We start from the raw sequence: 23756 nt of genomic DNA, 5'->3' as shown, positions 1-23756 counted from the left end.
AGGAGCAGCAACAAGATGAATTAGCAGGCATTTCAGAATAGTTCCTTCATTCTTAGGAAACCTAATCCCCAAATTTTTTACTCTTTATTCTTTCATGCCCACAATCTAAAGGCAGGCGGGATAATGTAATATGCACAGCTGTGATATTAACCGTGAGAATATAGTTAATATAAAACTAGATAGGTCTATGTACGTTGAAGTCCCCACTGCTGTGCATGATTGGCGTAGGAATCCTTCAAAATTAGTTGTTGTTTTTTTCTTTTTTTAAAGACCAGTCTATTTTTAGAATTCCTATCTGGCTTAGTAGTTACTTTAAACTCCTTCTCCAATCAGCATGATTCCATTTGTTAGGATTTACTTTATGAGCCCTGACAATGTCATAGCCATCAAAATTGCATTTTGCAAATTATTAGTGCTAAAACAACCATAAGAAGACATGTCTGAGATAGGAAAATCTGTATATGAATTGGGAATTAGACACTGAAGGATTACAACTCATTTTATTAGACCTGATTATGGAAGAATGAGTATGTGCAAGTATATATATAAAATACATATACCTCCTTATCTGCCAAAGAAGAATAATGAGTTTTTTACAGGTGAAATAAAATGGATTTTAGAATATGGGGTTTCTAATATTATATGTCTGAAGTTTTCTATAATTAAAAATCTTTTCAGAATCATCATTGCAGTTTAGTATAAAGAAAATGTTGCTCCTTTAAACAGGTTTCTTCCAAATGAAAGATGTAGGTAGGCAACCATCCATCAGTCTCTAGGGTGGGTAAGCCATATTAAAAATAAAAATAAAAAGACGTGCAATCTTGCTAAATGCCAAATGAGGATTAAAAAACACCCCCAAACATCCTATTCTTTTGTCTCATAATAATTAAACTATTATTATTATTATAGTTCTACCTATAATTAACATATATAGCCTATGGTTCAAACTGATTCTTCACTGCAATTAGTCTGCCTATCCAAGTTAGTGCTAATGTTCTAATGAGTATGATTCAACTCTCCCTTTCCAAAAACAATACTTTAGAATATTTCTGGAAATACATAAAAGAAAACAGCAATAGTGGTTTCCTCCACAGAAGGGAACTGAGTGACTAAGAGATAGGGGAAGGAAGAAGACTTTCATGTACCTTCTTCTGTACCTTTAAAACTTGTAACATATTAATGTATTATCTATTCTTTTTAATTAAATTGAAATTTAAAAAGAACAAGGTGAGATTTTTAAATCCTTTAATAAACATTTGTCATATTTACAAGCCTCAAAATTTTAAGGTCCTTTAGGAGGTGCTTAAGTCTCATCTCACCAGAAAAATGCCAAAAGAAGCTGTCATTTCATCTGTGGTCTCAGGGGTAATAATAATTTAAGGCTAATGCTAACCCTGGCTAACATTTTCAAAACTGGCTATATTTTTCTCCTCCCCTCAATTGCAGCCCCATCCTCACCCATCCCTGCCCACAAAATTTTTTGAATCCTCAAGTGTGGAATTCTTACATTTGAATGAGGTACACTGTGGTAAAGGAAGTGATATATATTCATACATGCTAACAGAATTAAGAGTTGGTGTATTATCATAAAACCAGGAAAGCCTGGTATCCACTGATGTCAATTTGAATTATTTTGAGAGTATAAAAGAATATCTCACCCCACGCCATGCTTCCACCTCAACTGAAAGTGAATTTTAACAAAATTTTCATACAACAAAAATTACTTTTCAGTCCTAACAAAGCCCCACTTATGTCAAACAATATTTAATGGAACAAAATTGCAGTACAGCTCAGTAATTTGGATAATCCATTGACATTCATTCTCATAGGATTTGGCCCATATAAAATGTTTTCAATTATTAATTTTTCAGAAAGATAATTTGCTGGATATGCCTTAAGAATGGGAGACAGGGGCTTCCCTGGTGGCGCAGTGGTTGGGAGTCCGCCTGCCGATGCAGGGGATGCGGGTTCGTGCCCCGGTCCGGGAGGATCCCACGTGCCGCGGAGCGGCTGGGCCCGTGAGCCATGGCCGCTGAGCCTGCGCGTCCGGAGCCTGTGCCCCGCAACGGGAGAGGCCACAACGGTGAGAGGCCCACGTACCACAAAAAAAAAAAAAAAAAAAAAAAAAAAGAATGGGAGACAGAAACAAAACTTAAAACACCCTCCACCCAGGCTCACCCCTAAATGAATAATTTTCCCTAGTTAGGGAAGTGATGGAGTAATGATGATTAAAATCTATTTCTATGAGGCAATTCAGATTGAAACCCAAATCAATTTATTCAGAATTTTTGGTGAAAAAAAATGTGTGAGGGCAGAGATCTCAATTCCCCATTTTGCCACCATAAAGAACAGAATAACAGAAAATAAAACACTATACTCTTGTCACATTGTGTTTATTCCAAGGCAGAAATTCCAAGTGTTCAACTGAGATGACTTTCTAGAAATTCCACCTACAGAAATAAATACTTTAAATTTCCTTTCTCTCAATGAGTTTAGGGTGCTTCCAAAAAATAGAGTATTTTCCCCATTTGCTAACTTGAAGTTACACAGCATGTAGAAACATCAGCTGAAGCCAGAATTTCGGTCTCCCTGAGTCTCATCCAAAGCTTTTTGTGGTGGCATATAGTGCCACTGTTAAAAATGAATTTCTAGATTAAGTAGGCCATCAAAATTTAAGCTTGGGTGTTGAAACACACTACTCTCCTTCCAATTTCTTTCAACTAGTCCAAAATAAACTGCTCTAATCACAGGTGGGAATGGATTTAGCAAAGAGAGTCCAAGTTCCACTCTGACAACACTATCTATTTCACTAAGCTCTATATTAATCAGTAAGACCTACAAGGTATTGACATTTTCTCATGAGCTTCCTGGATAATCATTTCAGTAACACGAACTCCCAGGTCATTAAATCACCTGCTAGAGAACTGTACAGTACAACCAGGGCTGGTGAAGCAGAATTGCAGCTGCTCAGAGCATGAACCTAGATGTTTTAAGTGTCCCTTGGGAATAATCACAATTTGTTCTGACCTGGTGGTAAAAATGACAATTCCAGAACCCTACAAAGAACCATCATACCTTAAATAAATAAATAGATAGATAGATAGCAAAATTTCTTTTTTAATCAACCAGGCCCTTCAAAGCCAGCCTGGACATCTGTGGGGAATCATATGTATCACCTCAGACTAGAACTCTATATGCCCTCCACAGCTGTAAAGGCTCTAATTTCAATTTCTCTGGCAAAACTGGCAAGTAAATGATGCATAGCTTCAAACTCAGTTCTCACAACGGACTTTCCAAAACACTGCCAATAGCTTCAAGAGTAAACACAGCCTCACACATTCACTGCTTATTTCTTTTTCAAGAAGGTCCTCAGGCCTATTCTAATTTACCCAATATCCAAAGACAAAGGAAGAGGTTATTTTAAGGGCCAGAGTCCAAAAAAGAGGACTGCTTCAGGCACCAGGGCAGCACACAGTGTTCTCAGGTTACGTAACCAGACTATAAAGAGAACAACCAAAGCTTTGAAAGCTGAAGCTACTGAGAGCATTTAAAGATATTCTTTACTCCATAATCTGTGAGGGAAAAATAGTTCTTCAAAAAATATCAACTGCATGTTGTGGGGATGAAAGCTGTGGGCTCTTTTGAGTAGATTTTGTTCATACAAGATAGAATCTGGATTAGAGGAGACAGTCCCTTTGGGTGAGCTGAAAACTTTCTGCAGGGAAGTCTGGAATTCTCATGCACTTTTTACCTTTGCCACCAAGACACACTGTGTAGTAGTTTATAGATTTTAGACAAAGGAAGGGCAAACCTCTACAGAGGTTCCAGCCTAGCAGAATGCTGCTGCCAAAATGAGAACTCACATGAGGCAGATGCAGATGCAGAGTGTGTCACTCCAGTCTTGAAGGAGTTACACTGGCACTCCTGTTAAAAAACAAAACAAAGCAACAAAACAAAACAAAAACAAAAACTGGTTTTAAAACTGTTGTGATGGGCTGGAACAGAGAGATACCATTTGGAAATTGGTATTAATAGGAGTTACTGCCTCCTATTTAGAAGCCTCTGACCATCACTTAAATTCATCTAATTAGCCATAACAAAACAAGGGTATTGAAGATAAGCTTAAGTATTATACATTATTTAACTTTTCCGGTACCCTGAGCCTGGAATACAAGCCAAGTCTGATCCTGAAATGTTAAGTCAAAAGACAAACAGAAACATAAATTTCTTTTGTCTTAGTTTATTTTTTCTAGCACATTTCAAGTTTATATGATAGAAACTGAATGCAACTGGTAAACAGCGTTTAAAATTGAATTATAGTAAGTGAAACAGACTAATAAAGGATACAAGAATAAACCAGAGCAGTCTCATCTTACTTTTAAGTACCCATTTAAACTAAGTCTACCTGTACCTATCTACCTACTTTTCTACCCTTCTAACACCTAATTTTGTAATCTTGATAAAGATAAAAACCAATGTCAACCTACTAAAAATCTAACCAGATGTCTAAATATGAAATAGAGGGTAAAAATTTTATTTTGATTCTGTGAGTGTATATTTGACCTCAGTAAATGGAGTCACACTACTCTACTTTCATAAAGTTAAAGAAACTACCTAGTCTAGTAAGATAACTGACTTGAAGATAACATAAATCCTTTCAAGATATTGATACTTTTAAGATATGAATTATGTTTAACTTTATAGGGAGACATTTTTCCTAGAGACATTTAGGTTTTTGAAAACATATGGTTAGATTTCTCCAACTTCTGGATTTTTTGTGAAAGGGAGATGGCACTAAATAGAAGAGCAAAAAAGACTAAATACAATGTTGAAAATTTCTAAAAACATTACAACCAGGAGAAACCAGCACTACCAACCACACTATGAAAAGCAAAAATCCAACCCAACCACTCAAGAATAGTTGTTTGCTTTTATGCTATGAATGTGATCAACATCAATGTTCTCTATTTATTTAGGCTAAATGATCTTAGCTCTCTGAGACTGTAACTAGGAAAGATAATAATTCACATTTTCATTAAGGAAACTTTAAATTAAATCTTTCCATTCCCATATAAACAGACACCAGAGGACTTTTTCTACTTTTCACAACTATTTGAAAACCCCAACACAATATCACAGACATAGTCAAAAATTTTCTCTCTAATCTAAGAGACCATAAATGATCTAAAAAGAGATATTGAAAAATTCTAAAAACTACCTCAATTTTAATTTACCTAAAATACAAAAGCTAGATACCATTCAACACTTTCAGTAATATAAAATAAAACCAACTCCCACATGGCTAGACATGTAAATAAGTAAACAAGTAGAGTCTGAAAGACTGCCAGTCTACATTTATTGCAAAAGCAAAATTAAATGGTAATTAAAAGATTTGTTTTAAAAATCACCAAGAGTATTAAAAGAATGTTTATTTTAAAATAAAATGAAAAAAATTACCTAACTCAAAATTTTCCCTCTGAGAACCTGTATGCTTACTAGGAATGTGTATTTCGGCTACTGTTTTCAACTTAAAATGCGGAAAACTGAAAATTATTGAAATAACTTTAAAAAACCTCTTTAACCAAAGAAGCTGCTTGTAATTTTTTAAAAAAGAAAGAAATAGCTAGTATATAACTTTTCCCCCAAATAAGAACAGATCATCACACTCAAACGCCTGTACTAAAGTTAGAATAATGAAACAGACATTTGGATGCCTACTGTGTACAGGTACTAGATGCTAAGAACAGAAAACAAAGTAACTCATGGTCTTTGGCCTGAAGGAGCTCGTAGTGCACTACAGGGGTATACAATTAGATATTTATAATAAATTTTAGAAGATCCACAATACAATGTGACTAAGGAGGTACAGAGGGAAAGAAACGGGGCCAATTAACCCAGCCCAGGAAGTCTTCTTAAAAAATATGTATGGGACTTACCTGGTGGTGCAGTGGTTAAGAATCCGCCTGCCAATGAAGGGGACATGGGTTCAAGCCCTGGTCCGGGAAGATCCCACATGCTGTGGAACAACTGAGCCCATGCGCCACAACTACTGAGCCTGTGCTCTAGAGCCCATGAGCCACAACTACTGAGCCCGAGTGCCACAACTACTGAAGCCTGTGCGCCTAGAGCCCGTGCTCTGCAACAAGAAGCCAATGCAATGAGAAGCCCGTGCACTGCAATGAAGAGTAGCCCCTGCTCACCGCAACTAGAGAAAGCCCTCGTGCAGCAACAGACCCAACACAGACAAAAATAAATAAATAAATAAAAATTTAAAAAAAAAAAAAAAAAAAAAGAAAAAACCAACAAACTCTATTTGAGCCAAACTATGGGTCTGTGGTCTGAGGTGTGCCCATGGGCCACTGGTGTGCAACCTCTATTGTATACTTTAGATACTGCCACATAAGTTCTCCATCTAACTGAAATGGTTTGACTGTCCTCTTCAAAGAGCCTTTTTTTTTTTTTTTTTTTTTTTTGCTGTGCCGCACAGCTTGTGGGATCTTATTGATACTTCCCTGACCAGGGATCAAACCCAGGCCCTCAGCAGTAAGAGCACAGAATTCTAACCACTGGACTGCCAGGGAATTCCCCTCCTTAAAAAGTCCTAAAGAAACAGAATTTAAGTACTTAATGGATTGGAAATCCAGGTGGAAAAATTCATTCTTCAACAACCACAGAGTATCCTAGACAATGTTGTTGTTTTATTCATCTCAAGGCAAAATTGAGGGGGTGGATAAAAAAAATTTAGGAAATAAAGGAACTGTTATGTAGTCACTTAATTTGGTCGCCTACCATAATGCTGTAACAATTATGCCATAACAGTTGTAATTATCTGAATCCGATTCTTTCATATGACTGTGAAATCAAACAAATGTTCCCAGTGATTTAAAGAATCACAATCACCTCGTGATCTGCCTAGGTAACCAACTATTAGAGTTCCCTGACCCGGCAGGTTTTATCCATTACGTTTAACCTAAATCTTCCCTACACAGCTTAACTCTATTATCATTTGTCTTGCTTTCAGTGGACATTATCCCCATGATAAAGAAACATTCAGAGAATGTGTAAGCAGAAAAGAAATAATGAATCAAAGATAGCTATTATGTTAGGATTATTTTGCAAACAAGTTTATCCATGTTGAAAATGGCATGGGATATTAAAACAAAAAAGATTCATTTTAGTAATTTTACTGATGCAACTAATATTACATGACATTTAATCACACAAAAAATCTGGCTTACATTTGAATGCTTTTATGCCTGGCAATGGAAAACAAAGACCATAAACATTGGTAATGAATTATTTCTATCACTCACTGTGTAATATGGAGGACACAGAATCGCGTTTTATTAAGAAATCATTTAAATTTCGTAATGATCTAGGAACAAACCATATATTACTGCAATTCAGAGGATGAATCTAAAATTTGTGAAAACTACTAGGATACAGAAATGACATAAAGGAAATCAAAGCTTAGAAACTAAGTGTAGATATATAAATAAGTAGGCTGCCTAAAAGTAATGTATAAACCTAACACAGGTAATATATAATATAAATATATATCTAAAAATAACAGCCTTGAGAGTATTTATCTCAACTAATACAAAGAACTTTAATCCACAAGAAGATAATACACTGGAGTATTATTTCTTTTTTACTTCTTCCCTAACATACAGAGACCACTTCAAAAGTATGCTTGGCTGGGGAAATCGTATTTCATTTCTTGAGGGAGGTAGTGTAAGAAATTCTTAAGTTTAAGAAAAAGCAGTAAGAGGAGCTAAAATAAAGATTATATTCTCAAATGGAAATGAAAAGACTTTTAAAAAGACCTTTAAATTTAAGCACCCTTTTAAAAATAAAATCACTTTGTTGGTATTTGGTCAGTTTTCCCCACGTGATTTTTAAATTTAACTTTATTAAGGATATTTTTTAATCATACACAGAAGTAGATAGAATATTAAGTGAGCTACTTTAAACCCATTAACAATTATCACTCTTTTGGATTCTTTTTTCCTCTATCCTCACTAATTTATTCTTTCCCAATTGACTAATTTTATCAGATGAAAAGGTTTTTAAACTGATCTATAACAGAATATTTAAATAGCACACAAGTATCATATATATGCACCTACAGAATTATTTCATTACCTAGATCAGGTGATCCTTTAATTAAACTGCTTAAAGATCCTTCCTTCCCATTTAGAGACCAATGTAATACCAGAACAGTCTTTTTATCAGCAATATGTTATAATAAAAGCCTTCCAAATTGATTGCTCAGAAATATTTAAACTATACTATGGCTATCAATTTTATAGTCTTGATGAGAAAACCAGTTCTACCAAAAGCACTGATCTTTTGGTATGAAAGTACTGGCTTAGTACTACCATGCATTGAAACTCTTAGGAGGAACTTCCCTGGTGGCCCAGTGGTTAAGAATCTGCCTGCCAATGGAGGGGACATGGGTTTGATCCCTGATCTGAGAAGATCCCACATGCCGTGGAGCAACTAAGCCTGTGCGCCACAACTACTGAAGCCCGCACACCTAGAGCCCGTGCTCCGCAACAAGAGAAGCCACGGCAATGAGAAGCCCACGCACCAAAACAGAGAGAAGAAGCCTGGCTTGCCGCAATTAGAGAAAGCCTGCGGCCCTCCCTGCAACCACAAAAAAAAAAAAAAAAAAACACCTCTTAGGAAATCAGAGTTAACACATAGGCTGATATGTTGGGCTAAAGAAAATAGAAGTGTAAACTTGAGAAAATTTTTATATTAGGGATGCCATCAAAAATAGCTCAGTTAAAAAGATGATAGCTTTGTTCAGTTAAAGAAACTAACTAATAAAGAAGTATTTCTACCTAAGGATCAATGAATCTATTCCTAAATTCTCTCTAAAGACAACTACCCCAAAACAACAGAAAAATAAACCAAAAACCTCCAAAACAAAACAATCCTGAAGTGAAAACAATCAAACTGTATTATGCCTTTTATTTTTTCCCCACCCTCTCCCCAAATAACACCTTTTAAAAGCAAATGTAATAAAATTTACCATCTAAGTGAGCCTTCTCCCATTCAAAATAATCACTCCGAGGCAATATATATTGATACTTATTCCAGTAATGCAATCATTACTCAAAACATATCTGAAATTCTTCTTTCAAAATTACTTTCAGAGTCAACAGCACATTGTTCTAGATATATATCCTCCCTGCTGGCATATTTTCATCAACAGATGATGAATTCAATTTAAGGTGCGGGAGGGCAGTTATTGAGAGCAACCAGCGACTAAAAGGGGAATTCGAGAAGGATTAAAAAACAGGTGTGGGCTTTCCTGGTGGCACAGTGGTTGAGAGTCTGCATGCTGATGCAGGGGACACGAGTTCGTGCCCCGGTCTGGGAAGATCCCACATGCCGCGGAGCAACTGGGCCCGTGAGCCATGGCCGCTGGGCCTGCGCATCCGGAGCCTGTGCTCTGTAATGGGAGAGGCCGCAGCAGTGAGAGGCCCGCGTACCGCAAAAAAACAAACAAAAAAACAAGTGTGACTACTTGAAGTAATGAAGCAGGTTTTCTTGCGAGTTTATAAACTGGCTGTGGAAACAATTCCAAAGGAATTCCTAAAATTCTAAGAAATGACAGAGGTATTGCAGTAAGTTTTCCCTAATAAGGTGACTTTATGAAGGATAATATCTATTTGGCAGCATATTTTCTTATGGACTTTCTTTTATAAAATTAGTCTTCTGACCCATTTTCTATGTGTTTAATTTTGCAAGTCACCTCAAATCTCTTTTGAGGATTTACATAAAAGTAAACTTTATTGCTTTATAGGTAGCAAACCTTCCAGCTATGTAAACCCATTCAGCCATAGGCCTGTGAAGTTCAGCTTATTCTAACTGGATCCTTGATACAAATCACTGATTGGACTCTAATACTAAATTATCACTTTTCATCTTCACAATTCTCTTTTTTGGGCTGAGTCCTCATAATATATTCTAATTAGATTTTTATTTTGCTTAGTTTTATGAGGTTGTTTTCCAATTTACTTTTATTGATAATTTTATCAACCACCATCCTTGTTTTTTTCTTTTATGGAAAGGGATCATCTCTTTTTGAAAAGGTTTCCCCCCATTTTATCTGTTACCCTAGTTTCTCTGTTCACTCAGCTATCCTCTTATTCTACTGTTTCAGAAAAACAAGAAACAAAAAACCTGTTCAAAAGTTCTTTTAAGAAAAAAGATCACTAAGGGGGTATAATGAATGTATTTCACTTACTGAACTACACCTATTTTTATATTCCTTTAATCTTCAACTGTGAACATTAGATCCATTCACAAACTGATAAACCCCTCAAGAATAAGTCAGAGGACACACAGGTTACCTTTCACTGACTGGAACGTGATCATTCACTAACACAAAAACCTCCTGCACATAGACAATCTGTTTGGAGGGCTGTGGAGTACGGTAATGTGCAAGTTCTACATTTTCCAAGTTATGAGAAGGATGCTCTGACTACTATCTCATGACGTAGGACAATGAGAATTTCTCTGGCCTTTTTGATTATCTTCCTTTTGGTCATCTTCCTTGGTTTGTACAAAAAACTTTTCAGGAAATGTATTCCTTTAAGAGACCCTGTTGTCACACTAAGAACTTCAAACAGATCCATCCAGTTTATACACTATCCACAGTAAGTTCAATTCAGCTGATGTTCCATATTAATTTAATTCATCACTATTGCAAGGAGCCTCATCTTTCTTTAAGGAGAGATGCTGAAGCAGAGACATAAAAGTTTACATTGTCATATGTTTCATTTTTTAAAAAAGTATTCTTGGGACTTCCCTGGTGGTGCAGTGTTTGGGAATCCGCCTGCCAATGCAGGGGACACGGGTTTGAGCCCTGGTCTGGGAAGATCCCACATGCCATGGAAAAACTAAGCCCATGCGCCACAACTACTGAGCCTGCACTCTAGAGCCCGCGAGCCACAACTACTGAGCCCTCGTGCCACAACTACTGAAACCGGCACGCCTAGAGCCCATGCTCTGCAACAAGAGAAGCAGCCACTTCAATGAGAAGCCTGTGCACCACAACAAAGAGTAGCCCCCGCTCACTGCAACTAGGAAAAGCCCGTGTGCAGCAATGAAGACCCAACGCAGCCAAAATTAAATAAATAAATTAAATTTTTTTAAAAATAAAGAAATAAAAAATAAAAATAAATGTTCTCTCTCCATATATGGTCAAATGATTTTTGACAAGAATGTCTAGTCTATTCAGCAAGGAAGGAGCAATCTTTTCAATGGTGTTGAGAAAACTAGATGTCCACATGTGAAAGAATGAAGTTAGACCCTTATAACCACACACAAAAATTAACTCAAAATGGATCAAAGATCTAAATATTAACACCTAAAAACATAAAACACTTAGAACATTTTCGTTATATTGGATTTACCAATATAATGAAATATTTCATTACATTTCAATGTATTTCATATTTCATTACGTTGGATTTGGCAATGACCTCTTGGATGTGAAATCAGCAAAAGCACAGGCAACAGAAGAAAAAATAGACAAATTAGACTTCATCAAAATTAAAAACTTTTCTGCTTCAAAAGACACTATCAAGAGAGTGAAAAAACACACAGAATGAGAGACAATATTTGCAAATCATATACCTGAAAAGGGATTAACATCTATAATATTTAAAGAGCTCCTGCAACTCAACAACTAAAACAAAACAAACTACCCATTTAAAAACTGGAAAAATGACTTTAAATAGATATTTCTCCAAATAAAGATATACAAATGGTTAATAAGCACATGAAAGATGCTCAACATCACCAGCCATTAGGGAAATGTAAATCAAAAACCACAATGAGCTACCACTTCACACCCATTAGGAAGACTATTATCAAAACAAAAACGACAACAAAAACCTGAAAATAACAAGTGTTGGCCAGGATGTGGAGAAACTAGAACCCTCTTGCATGGCTGATGGGACTGTAAAATGGTGCAGCCACTGCGGAAAACAGCGTGGCAGTCCCTCAAAAAGTTAAACATAGAATTACCATGTGATCCAGCAATTCCATTCCAAGGTATAGACCTAGAAAAACTGAAAGCAAGGACTTAAGCAGACACTTGTACACCAATGTTCATAGCAGCATTAGTCACAGTGGCCCAAAGGTGGAAGCATCCAAAATATCCACTGATAGATGATGGATAAACAAAATATGGTATATAAATATAATGGAATATTATCCAGCCTTAGAAAGGAATGAAATTCTGAGATATGCTACAACATGGATGAAATCTGAAAACATTATGACAAGAGATATAAAAGCCACACATAAAAAGACAAATATTCTACGATTCCACTATTTATATGAAAGGTACAGAATACGTAAATTCACAGAGACAGAAAGTATACTAGAGGTTACAGGGACTGAAGGCAAGAGGAAATGGGGAGTTATTGCTCAATGGGTACAGAGTTTCTGTTTGGGATGATGAAAAGTTCTGGAAATGGACAGTGGTGAAGATTGCACAACACTGTGGATGTATTTAATGTCACTCAATTATACACTTAAAAATGAAGAAATAGTAAATTTTATGCTATGAATATTTTTATATATTATATTTTATATTATAATATTTTTATATATATTATTCCATTCAAACTTTATACCAATAGTTTATCCCTATACTCACTCCTTCCTTCTTTTTGGATTAAATGAAGGAACTGAGACTCAGGGAGGCTAACTAAGTAACATGCTGGTGGCCAAGAGCTAGTACAAGGTAGAACTGGGATCCAAACCCAAGTCTATCACACTCCAAGGTTTCTTCTTCTTCTCCAACCACATAGCCTCTAAAGTAAAGACGAAAAACAAGACTGAGGCTTCCCTGGTGGTGCAGTGGTTGAGAGTCCACCTGCCAACGCAGGGGACACAGGATCGTGCCCTGGTCTGGGAGGATCCCACATGCCGTGGAGCGGCTGGGTCCGTGAGTCATGGCCGCTGAGCCTGCGCGTCGGGAGCCTGTGCTCCGCAACGGGAGAGGCCACAACAGTGAGAGGCCTGCGTACCGCAAAAAAAAAAAAAAAAAAAAGACTGGACCTAAACTCAGAGTGTTACAGGACTTAAACCTCAAAACAGAAAGAGGGTTATTCTGGCTTTTTTTTTTTTTAATCACTTTTTTTTTTTTTCTTTTTTTTTTTTACTGAGCCTGCACGCTCTAGAGCCCACACGCCACAACTAGAGAGAAGCCTGCGTGCTGCAACGAAAGATCCCTCATGCCGCAACGAAGATCCCGTGTGCCTCAACTAAGACCTGATGCAGCCAAAATAAAATAAAATAATTTTAAAAAACCCAGAATCATGTTTTAGAAACACTACTGTGACTCCAGTGTGTGCAATATAGTGACCAAGGAAGCAAATTCAGTGAAGAAGTTATTGCACTGAATCAGAAGAGAAAAGTAGAGTGGCCTCAACTGGGCCAGGGCATAGGGATAGTGGGAGCAATTTGAGATGAATTAAGGAAGCAGAATGGGCAGAACTTGCTAGCTCATTGGAGCGAGATATGGGGAGAAGTAAGCTTAACACTCAAGTTTCTGGTTTAGAAAACAGGGTGGATGGGAAATACTGGAAGAACAGGTTTGTTTGGGGGGAGAAGGCATGAAAAGGTGATGGGTCCCGGTTTTGACCTATTAGGAATTATGTGCATTGCAGGACATCAGTTGGCACTTGGGTGGTCTGCCAGAAGCTCAGGAGAGAGATCTGAACTGTGGTTGCCCTTTTGAGAGGATTCTGCAGAAATATAATCTTCAAAAGGTGTGTAGAGTGAGAAGGGACAGCACCTGGGACCAAGGAACAGCAGTTATGGCCCAACACACACTGAGGTACCCACAAAGGAGACTGGACATGGCAGTTCGAGAGGCAGGAGGAAACCCAGGAGCAGGGGGCAGCATGGAACCCACGGGAAGAGAATGTTTTAAGATGAAGGGAGCAATCAGGAGGGGAAAAGAGGACTTTCTGCATTTAGCCAGAAGATGGTGAGAGCAATTTTAATTCAGAGTCTAAGTGGCTGGTCAGGGACTAGGAATAACCCCTCAGAGTACCTGCATCTCCAGCCTTTCTAAAGATGCTGAAGCAAGCTGCCTTCCCTCGAACCCACCCTACACTGGAGAACTAAGGAAAATGGGTTCAGTGGAGGCTTTAATTACTTTTTTATACCCAGATTACTCTCACTTAACAGCTACTGACTAGTATTTTGCTTGTTAAAGAAACCACATTTTGTAGATTAGCAGTCTGTCAGAAAGTGATGATCTGTAACTGTGAGGAGGTGATGTAAGTACATTATGTCACTCATTTCATCACAAAAGATTTTCTCATTTGAAACCTCAGCAATACATTTCTGGGTATAATATTATAAAACTAAGTAACAAAATACTAAGAGTAATGGAAACCACAGGTCTTTTTATGCCTATATGCCACTTGAAAAATGAACAAGCACTAAACCTTAAAAACTCCAATCCTCCTTTTGTTTTCTATTTTCACTCTTCTGTCCACTCTTAGTAACAACAAATTCAGCAACATAACATTTTTAGGAGTCCTCTATGCAAATAAAATCAAAGAAACAAAATTCACAAATAGTATAGATTGGTCCCTTCATTCTGTGGAGAGGGAGTAACTGGGTTAAAAACAACTTTCTTGCTCTCTGACAAGTCCAAAGACCTAATCTTAGGTTGACTATCAAGATCTTTTTTGGCTTGATTTGTGCTGGAGAATGCACTTACAAGTCTGATCCATCTGTCTGTCCCACTTAAGCACAAAAAGGCTAAAGATCACTCTCAGAAAAAGACCACAAACAAATTCTGAGGTCTAGAAAGGACCTACACTAGGGCAACTTAATAAAATAGGAAACCAGAGCACTCAACAGGTCTAATTAAGGGGAACAGAAGCCAAGGGAAAAGAAAGACACTTATCTGCAGAGGAAGCCAAAATTGCAGAGGACCAGTTTGATATACATCATGTGGAAAGAATGTTGATAAAGTAATTGGGGTGAGAGAGGAATTATAACTAGGCGTAATAGGTACTTTTAATATAAAACATAGTCTACCATTAGTCAGTGGCAAAGCTAATGTACAAGACTAAGTATGACCTAGATTCTAAACATTGACTTTCATATGTAAACTCATCTGTACTTAGTAGAAAAACTGGTTAGACCATAATTAACGTACATAATCCCATTAGAGAAATAAAGTGTTAATCTACAGTATTACAGAGATGGAGCTAAATAAATACCAACACTGGCATTAATTCTTTAGGCAGATTTCAGGATTAAAACTGATTCAGGTCCAAAAGTTTTTGTTTGGGAGTTTTAATTTTTATCTTATATAAAAATGTCAATCTTACATAGATATCCTGCAAATAAACTAATAAAAACAAAAATGTATAGCTTGCTTTAATTATAGGGATAGCTGATGATAAAGGGATCTTCTCTAAAAAACTGTTTGGGCTATGAGACTGACATTCAGATCAGATGAAGATAATGCGGTTCCCATCAGAATGGATTTGATACTGAACACTGTGATTCACTTCATTCAGGGGAATAAATGTACCAAACTGTAAGCAAAATCATAAAATTTTTAAAAATTAATATAAGTGGGGCTTCCCTGGTGGCGCAGTGGTTGAGAATCCGCCTGCCGATGCAGGGGTCACGGGTTCGTGCCCCGGTCCGGGAAGATCTCACATGCCGCGGAGCGGCTGGGCCCGTGAGCCATGGCCGCTGGGCCTGCGCATCCGGAGCCTGTGCTCCGCAACGGGAGAGACCACAACAATGAGAGGCCCGCGTATCACAAAAAAAAAAAAAAAAAAAAAAATTAATATAAGTAAGGCCATCAATTTCTCTTTTAATAAACTAAACAAACAAACAAAAAAAGGCCACAACTTAACTTCATTCTACCAAAGGTCCATATAATTTACTTTTGGAAAATTACAAGTTTGGAATAACTATATATATACAGCTTAACATTCTTAGAGTCCATGTATGTATTCTTGCCTCAATTATCCTCTTCTTTATTTATTAGTGACAAATCAAAGTTTTAAATGATTATTCATCACTGATTCTATCAACCCCAACATTTGACATGAAGAACATGAGGATTATTCAAAGCCAATTTTCTTACCGATCAATATAAATTAAAGGTGAAAAATCAGAGCTAACCCAAATCATAACAACCCTCCTCCCAAAGAAGGTCTCCTGTGGCCATTTTCTAGACCAAAAACAGAACTGTTTCCTTATGAAAATAGCTTAAGTCTCCACAATTAGACCCCATCCCCAACACTTTCTATGAAAAAGACATGTATATTTCAAACATTTGTAAACGGGGAAAGAAACTTTGGGAAAAACCTATGTAACTGTTTCTGGGAAGAAATTTAGGCAAAGTTTACAGCGTGATAAGGTAGGCCCTGAGCCAATAACCACCCTCTCTCACTGAACGTACCATTCCAAAACATGACTGCCATTTGAGATGTGATGTCCTATCCAGACACTTCAGAAGCATCAATCCTAGCCTTACTATCAATTTCACTACATTCTAACTCTAAAAACTAGTAATCCATCTATGCTGTAAATGATAACTCTGTATCACTCAAAATATTGTTTGCCAGAATAGCTAATTCATAGTTTATACTAATAGCAATTTTATAGCATATCTAATAATTTCATTTCATATAAAATGAACATTTATTGGCTTGTTCCTTCCCCCAATAAAAAAAAGCAAATGGTTATTGAATGTCTTCTCTAGTTAGGAATAGTATACAAGAGGGTAGCTATTTATTGTAACTGCTACTATTTATTAAGCACTTAATATACACTGAAATTATACTGAAAAAAAGGCTAAAACAACCAATTCCCTAATCCCCCAAACTCTAAAGTCAAAATATACAGGGGGAGAAAAATGGAAAGAAAGTGCATTGTGCCACATTTCATTCTGCACAAAGAATCAACATTTTCCAGCAACACCTGAAGCAAGAAAGTAGGCCAACAACACAAAAAATGTTAATGGTGCTAAGACTCAGAATACAGAAGCAAAACAATCAAACTTAAAAATTATCATCAGAAATAAAAATGGTTAATGCCTAGGTCCTAATAAAAAATATAAACCAAATAAAGATAATGATGTCTGGAATATCTGGATAATACTTTATTAATTTTATAAGTAACTACCTTTTTTTAAAACTACTGTTTTTATAGTTAACAATTATCATAAAAGCAGGTTGTAACCTCAGAGTTATAAATAATTACTTTAAAATCACCTTTAAATTTAAATCTTCCTCATTCTCATGCACTCACTGAAACCAAAAGGTGGTTCTTTGGGGGAGGACTGATAACATAGATAAACCTCTGGCTAGATTGATGAAGAAAAAAAAAAGGGCACAAATTACCAGTATCAGGAATGAAAACAGGAACATTACTACAGATCCTACAGACATCAAAAGAATAAAAAAATATTATGAATAATTTGATGCCAATAAATTTTAAACTTAGATGAAATGGCACAAATTATCAAAATGAATCCAAGAAGAAATAGAAACTGACTTGCCCTATACCTATGTTTAAAAGTTGAATGTATAATTTGAAACCTTCCCACAAAAAGATAACTCCAGGCCTACATCGTTTCACTCCTATCAAATATTTAAGGAAAAAATAATACCAATCCTACCCAAGCTTTCCAAAAATAAGAAAATGAAATGGAGGAATTCCCTGGCAGTCCAGTGGTTAAGACTCTGTGCTCTTACTGAGGAGGGTCCAGGTTCGATCCTTGGTTGGGGACCTAAAATCCCACAAGCTGTGAGGCACTGCCAAAATACAAAGAAACAACAACAACAAAAAAAAAAACAGAAAAGAAAAAGGGAAAGCGAAATGGTTTCCAATTCAGTATATGAGGTCAGCATTACCCTAAAACCAAAATTAGACAAGACATTACAAGAAAACTATCAACTAATACCCCTCATGAACAGAATGCAAAAATCCTCAACAAAATATTGGCAAATCAAATTTGCCAATAAAAAAAAAATAAAAGGTACATGACCAAGAAGGATTTATTCCAGGAACGCAAAATTGGTTTAACATTCAGAAATCAATCAATGCCATTCACCCTTTTAACACACTAAAAAAGAAAAACCGTCTGATCATCTCAATTGAGACAGAAAAATATGTGATGAAATTTAGCACCCATTCATGTTAAAAAAAAAAAAAAAAAAACCTCTTGGAAAACTAAGAATAAAAGGAAACTTCCTCAACCTAACAAAAATCATCTACAAAAAACCTGCAACCAACATCATACTTAATAGTGAAAAACTAAACATTCTCTCCTTAAGATCAAGAACACCCAAGGAGGTCAATTCTCAACACCTCTATTCAACATGGTATTATGGTTTTAGTCAGTGCAATGAGGCCAAATTTTTTTTAATAACATACATATAGATTGGAAAGGAAAAAGTAAATTGTTTGCAGACCATATGATCATATATGTAGATAATTCTAAGGAATCTACAAAAGAGCTCCTAGAACTATTGAATAATAAGCAAATTAAGCAAGTCACAGGACACAAAAATAAGCTGCATTTCCAAATGCAATGACAAAAAAATAGAAAATGAAATTTAAAACACCATTTACAACTACATAACAATATGAAATACTTAACAAATGAATGTGACAAAATATGTATAAGACCTTTATACCCAAAATCACAAAAAAATTGCTAAAAGATAAGAAAGAAGATGAGGTAAATGGAATGATGTATTAATGTTCATGGACTGGAAGATTCTATGCAGTTAAGATGTCAATTTTCCACAAATGGAACAAGGGATCAAGACAATCCTAATCAAGATCCCATCAGGCTTTTCTGAAAAAGTGATAAGCTTATTCTAAAATTTATACAGTAATGTGAAGGACCCAGAATATCAATTCAAGAAAAGAATAAAGTTAGAGGACTTAACACTACCTGACTTCAAAACTAACTATAAAACCTACAATAATCAATCAAGACCATGTGATATTCACTTAGACCAATGGAACAGAATGTCAATAGACATACCAACACATATTGGTCAATATATTCAGAAGGTATATATCTGACAAAGGACCAGTATTCAGAATATATAAAGAACTTCTATAGCTTGAAAATAAAAAGACAAACAACCCAATTAAACCATGCTCATTTGAACAGGCACTTCACAAAAGAAATACAAACAGCCAATAAGTACATGAAGATTTTCAACATCACTAGTTAACAGAGAAATACAAAGTAAAATCACAGCGAAATAACACTACATATTCACTATAATGGCTAAATTCAAAGGACTGACAATGTCAAGTGTAAACAAGGAGTGAAGCAACCAGAAATCGCATGTTTGCTGAGTAGAAATTTAAAACGGGTATCACTACTCTGAAAAACCATTTGTCAATTCCCTACAAGGTAAACATAATCTGGCAATTACACTCCTAAGTATTTTCCCAGGAAAAAAATTAAAATATACATCCACAAAAAGACTTGTACACCACCAATGTTCTTAACAGTTTTACTCACAATAGCCCCAAACTGGAAACAACCCAAATGCTCATCAACAGATAAATGGACAAACAAATTGCAGTATAAAAACAAAGGACTACTACTTGGCCTCCCCTCCAAAAAAAAAGTAAAGTTAAAAGAGAAAGGAGAATTTCATAATTTTGACTGGTTAACAACACTAGTAGTAAGACCTATCAACATTATGTACCTCTGGTATCATGCTCTAAGAAGGGCACATCACTTCTGTGGTATTCTTCCCAAATATGCATAATACTCCAATCTATTCATGAAGAAACATCAGACAAACCCGAATTGTGAAATATTCTACAAAAATACCTAACCAGTACTCTTTAAAGTGTCAAAGCAATGAAAGACATAGGAAGTGTCACAGAAGAGACAAAAGATATATGACAACTAAATGCAATGTGAGATTCTGGTTCGGATCTTGGATTGGAATAAAGGACTTTAGCGTAAAAACTGAATAAAGTCTGTAGTTCAATTAACAGTACTGTACTAACGTTAATTTCTTAGTTTTTATAATTGTACTACAGTCAACCATGGTCAAGTAAGATGTTACCATTAGGAGAGACTAAAGGCAAACTCTTATTTTTGCAGCTCTTCCATAGGTCTAAAAATATTTGAAAATAAAAAGTTTAAAAAGTTAGGGGTAAAAAGAGAATGAACTGCCTACTGACAGACACACATGAATAAATCACGAAAAAAATTATGCTAAGCAAAAGAAGCCAGAAACAAGAGTACATTAGAATATGATTCCATTTACATGAAATTCTGGAAAGGTAAAATTAATCTGTAGTGACAAAAAGCCCTGAGGCAAAGAGTGGGGCTAGAGAGAGAAGTAACTTCAAAAAGGCAATGAGGGAACTTTCTGGAGTGATGGAAAAATTCTATATCTTGATTCTGGCAGTGGTTACACAGGTGTATGCATTGTATCAAACTCAATCTATATACTTAAAATGCATGTATTTTATTGTATGTAACTTATCCCTCAATACAGCTTATTAAAATTTTAAAAATAAGTTCATATTTGAAAGTATTTAACTTGAATTATTAGTGTATATTTTATACTGGGTAAACTAAAATACTATGATTGATTCTTAAACTGATATATTAAAACTTATGCACCCAAATTGTTCATTCAATAAATATTTACTGGGCAACTACTATATGTCAGGCTTTAGGCAACACAAAGGATATAAATGTGAAAAAGAAAGCCCTTACCCTTGAGGAATTCACAGGCCAAAGGGGAGGCATGCAAGTGAACAAAAGCTGCGAGTGACATACAAATTGCTCTGGGGAATGATATAGCAAGGTGTCAGGATTGCACAGAGAAGGCAATGTCTCAGAAAAGTCTTTAGAAAGAATACAGGCCCTTTCCATGAATTCACCCTGTGAGGCTATTACACTTATTTCAGGGATATTTATCGAAGCTTTCAAAAATCACTTCTTTTAGTCTTGTCTCTCTACTTCATGGCACATTTTTCTGATGAAAAGTCCTTAGCACTTCAAGGGTGCAGTTTGTTTGTTAAAATTACCAAAAGTTATTCACAGACAAATTTAATGAATACCACTCTGGAAAAAAGGTGAAAGGTATGAAGTCAATAAACTTGTTTTCCTACATGCTTTATGAAGTGAAGGCAATACCACAGGGTAGTACCAATGTTTTTCATCCAACATAGAACTGTTGGAAGAAAATATAGTCTCTCAAGGGGGCTACTTTAAAGAGCTTTGCCCTTTTGAGTGTTTAAGTCTCGGTTTGTTTGGGGGGGGGGGTGCTTATTACTTTGAAATTATACCTCACTATAAACTATCAATATTCAAAATAATAATTTAAATTTATTATATACATATATATCATATACATATATAAACACTATGCTTAAGTTTGAATCGTAATTCAGCTATATCACAGCTAAATGTTTTTAGACAAAGTCCATAAAAAAATCAGCATCTGCTGTAAAATGAAGACAATAATAGTAGTATCTGCCTCATAGGATTCTGTAAATATTAAATAAGTGATGTGAATGAGATAATCTACATATTAAATGAAATAACCTATGTAAAACACTTAGAATAGGGCTTGGCATATAATAAGCACTTAATAAACGTTAATAATTATTGTTATGTATAAGCAAAGTATATTAGTGTCTAGACTAAGAGTAAGCATTAAAATATAAAGTGGGATTACAAAAAAAAAAAGCATATAAAAAGAAGAAACCGTAAGGTAGCTTTAAAGTTTAGAAACTAAGATTCAGTGACTTTTTTGTTAAACAAAAGAATTTGTTTTTAAATTAGTCTATGGGAATATACATTTATCTCAATGTTCAGTGACAAAATGTGCCAGGTACATTACAGGTTTCCAATAAATACTTATTAAATTGAACTACTTCAATACAGTGAGACTGTCTTAATAACCAAGAAAAAAAGTTTGTCACGTTTCAGCCCCATTAACTTCTACTTCTGCTTTAGTTAATATCCCTTTCAGCTGCCAAACTACCTTGCCATTCTTTTCCCTGGAGAGTAGAATTCTAGAAAGGAGAGAGAATGCAAGATTTTCTCCCAATTTGGACAGCAAGATCTACATTGAGAAAGTATAGCGCTTCGAACTGCTTTCTGACAAGTATACCTAAAAGTGTCTGTGTCTAATTAGGAAAATATAAAAGAATCTAACTGCTGCAAAAACAGCTTTAAGGCAATAGAATACCAAATAAATAACAAAGAATATAGAGGGAAGAAAGAGAAATTCAAATCAAGTCAGTGTATATTTTCAATATAGAACTTGTTTGGTAAAATATCATACCCACATATATGTGGCAAGTACCTATAAACTACATGTGTTTATTTTTGTACATTTATATTATTCACTTATATTTGTAGCCTAAACTGGACATCAAATTGAGATTTGTCTAATTTGAGATGATATAAACCTTCTAATAATGTTATATAAAGTTTCTGAACATAAGTGAAATGATACATCTTAATGTTTTTGTGTACTTAAAGACAGTATTTTTTAGAGAAAATTTCTGAAAGATTCTTTTCTGAGTGTCACAGTTGTATACATGTGCATATACATATATGCACATGTGCTCAACTCAGTTCTTCATCCTTACTTTTCTTTTCAGTTTTTTTTTTTTTAACTGAAGTACAGTTAGTTGATTTACAATGTTGTGTTAGTTTCAGGTGTACAGCAAAGTGATTCAGTTATATATATATATATATATATATATATATATATATTCTTTTTCAGATTCTTTTCCATTATAGGTTACTACAAGATATTGACTATAGAATACAGTTCCCTGTGCTATACAGTTGATCCTTGTTCATCCCTACTCCTTCTTAAATTAAATGACATTTTTGTCAGACTGCAAATATTTTAATAAAAACTTCATAAGTTCTGAACAGATGCTGCAACTATTGGCTAATACACTGAGTATTTCAAATATATCTCAGAGACATGAAGGGAAAAACAGCAGAGTACTGGTGTTTAAGGTCTATTTTATAATGAACAAAGTAATAGCTCTAGTTTTTAAAAAGTCTTTACATAGTATATGTGCAATCACTTCAATAGAAAATCAACACATTTTTCATTTGTCTTAAGAAAGTATTAAAACTTTTAACTGATAAATGTTTACTGGTGGTAGAGAGAAACAAAATTCCATCCTTGAAGAACAGCTTAATAGAATAAAAGCCAAAAGTACCCAAATATACACATTAATGTATAATTTCATCATATCATTTCTTACCAGGATCTCTAAAATAATTTAGCACTTGTTCTACCTATCTCTACAATCTAGATCTCAAGGACGTCTGGTAATTTCAATATTCACAAATCTCAATGAAAGAGATTGAGCTAAATATATGACTGGCAGCTAAATATATGACTACGTCAACAAGTGTTTATTGAATGGCCTACTGTATTATATCCAAAGTAGTAGTTCTTAAGCAATCAGAAAGTGCTACTTACCAGCAAGTGTATAATCCATATCAAAACCAAAACACTTTATTTTTTCCATGGCTAAACTTCGGTTCACAAACACCCTAAAGAAAGGAGTAAAAAATGATATCTCAATTAACATTGAAACAACAAAAAAAATTAAGTTCAATGGAATTATTTGGCTATCTTTCTAGAATTCATTTAAATACCAATATTAAGATTCATAATATAAATTATTCAAGTCCTCCTTAT

General features: G+C 35.3%; 1 protein-coding gene across 17 annotated transcripts in view; it reads right to left on the bottom strand.

Annotated features, from left to right (window-relative positions):
• NT5C2 (5'-nucleotidase, cytosolic II) overlaps window positions 1-23756 on the bottom strand; it is a 151488-nt gene that overhangs the window by 19760 nt on the left and 107972 nt on the right. For 10 of the 17 annotated variants that reach the window (XM_067024760.1, XM_067024766.1, XM_059054111.2 and 7 more), the window contains one exon: window positions 23535-23608. In XM_067024760.1, the coding sequence (XP_066880861.1) occupies window positions 23535-23608 (74 nt within the window). Of the gene's footprint in view, window positions 1-3863; window positions 3925-23534; window positions 23609-23756 lie in introns of all 17 variants that reach the window. The other 7 variants (XM_067024769.1, XM_067024773.1, XM_067024772.1 and 4 more) reach the window with 1 other exon arrangement.

The sequence above is a fragment of the Kogia breviceps genome, chromosome 2 (assembly GCF_026419965.1).
Source record: "Kogia breviceps isolate mKogBre1 chromosome 2, mKogBre1 haplotype 1, whole genome shotgun sequence".
Taxonomy (NCBI): domain Eukaryota; kingdom Metazoa; phylum Chordata; class Mammalia; order Artiodactyla; family Physeteridae; genus Kogia; species Kogia breviceps.
The sequence above is the reverse complement of the archived record's forward strand: the minus strand, read 5'-3'. Positions and strand labels throughout refer to the sequence as shown.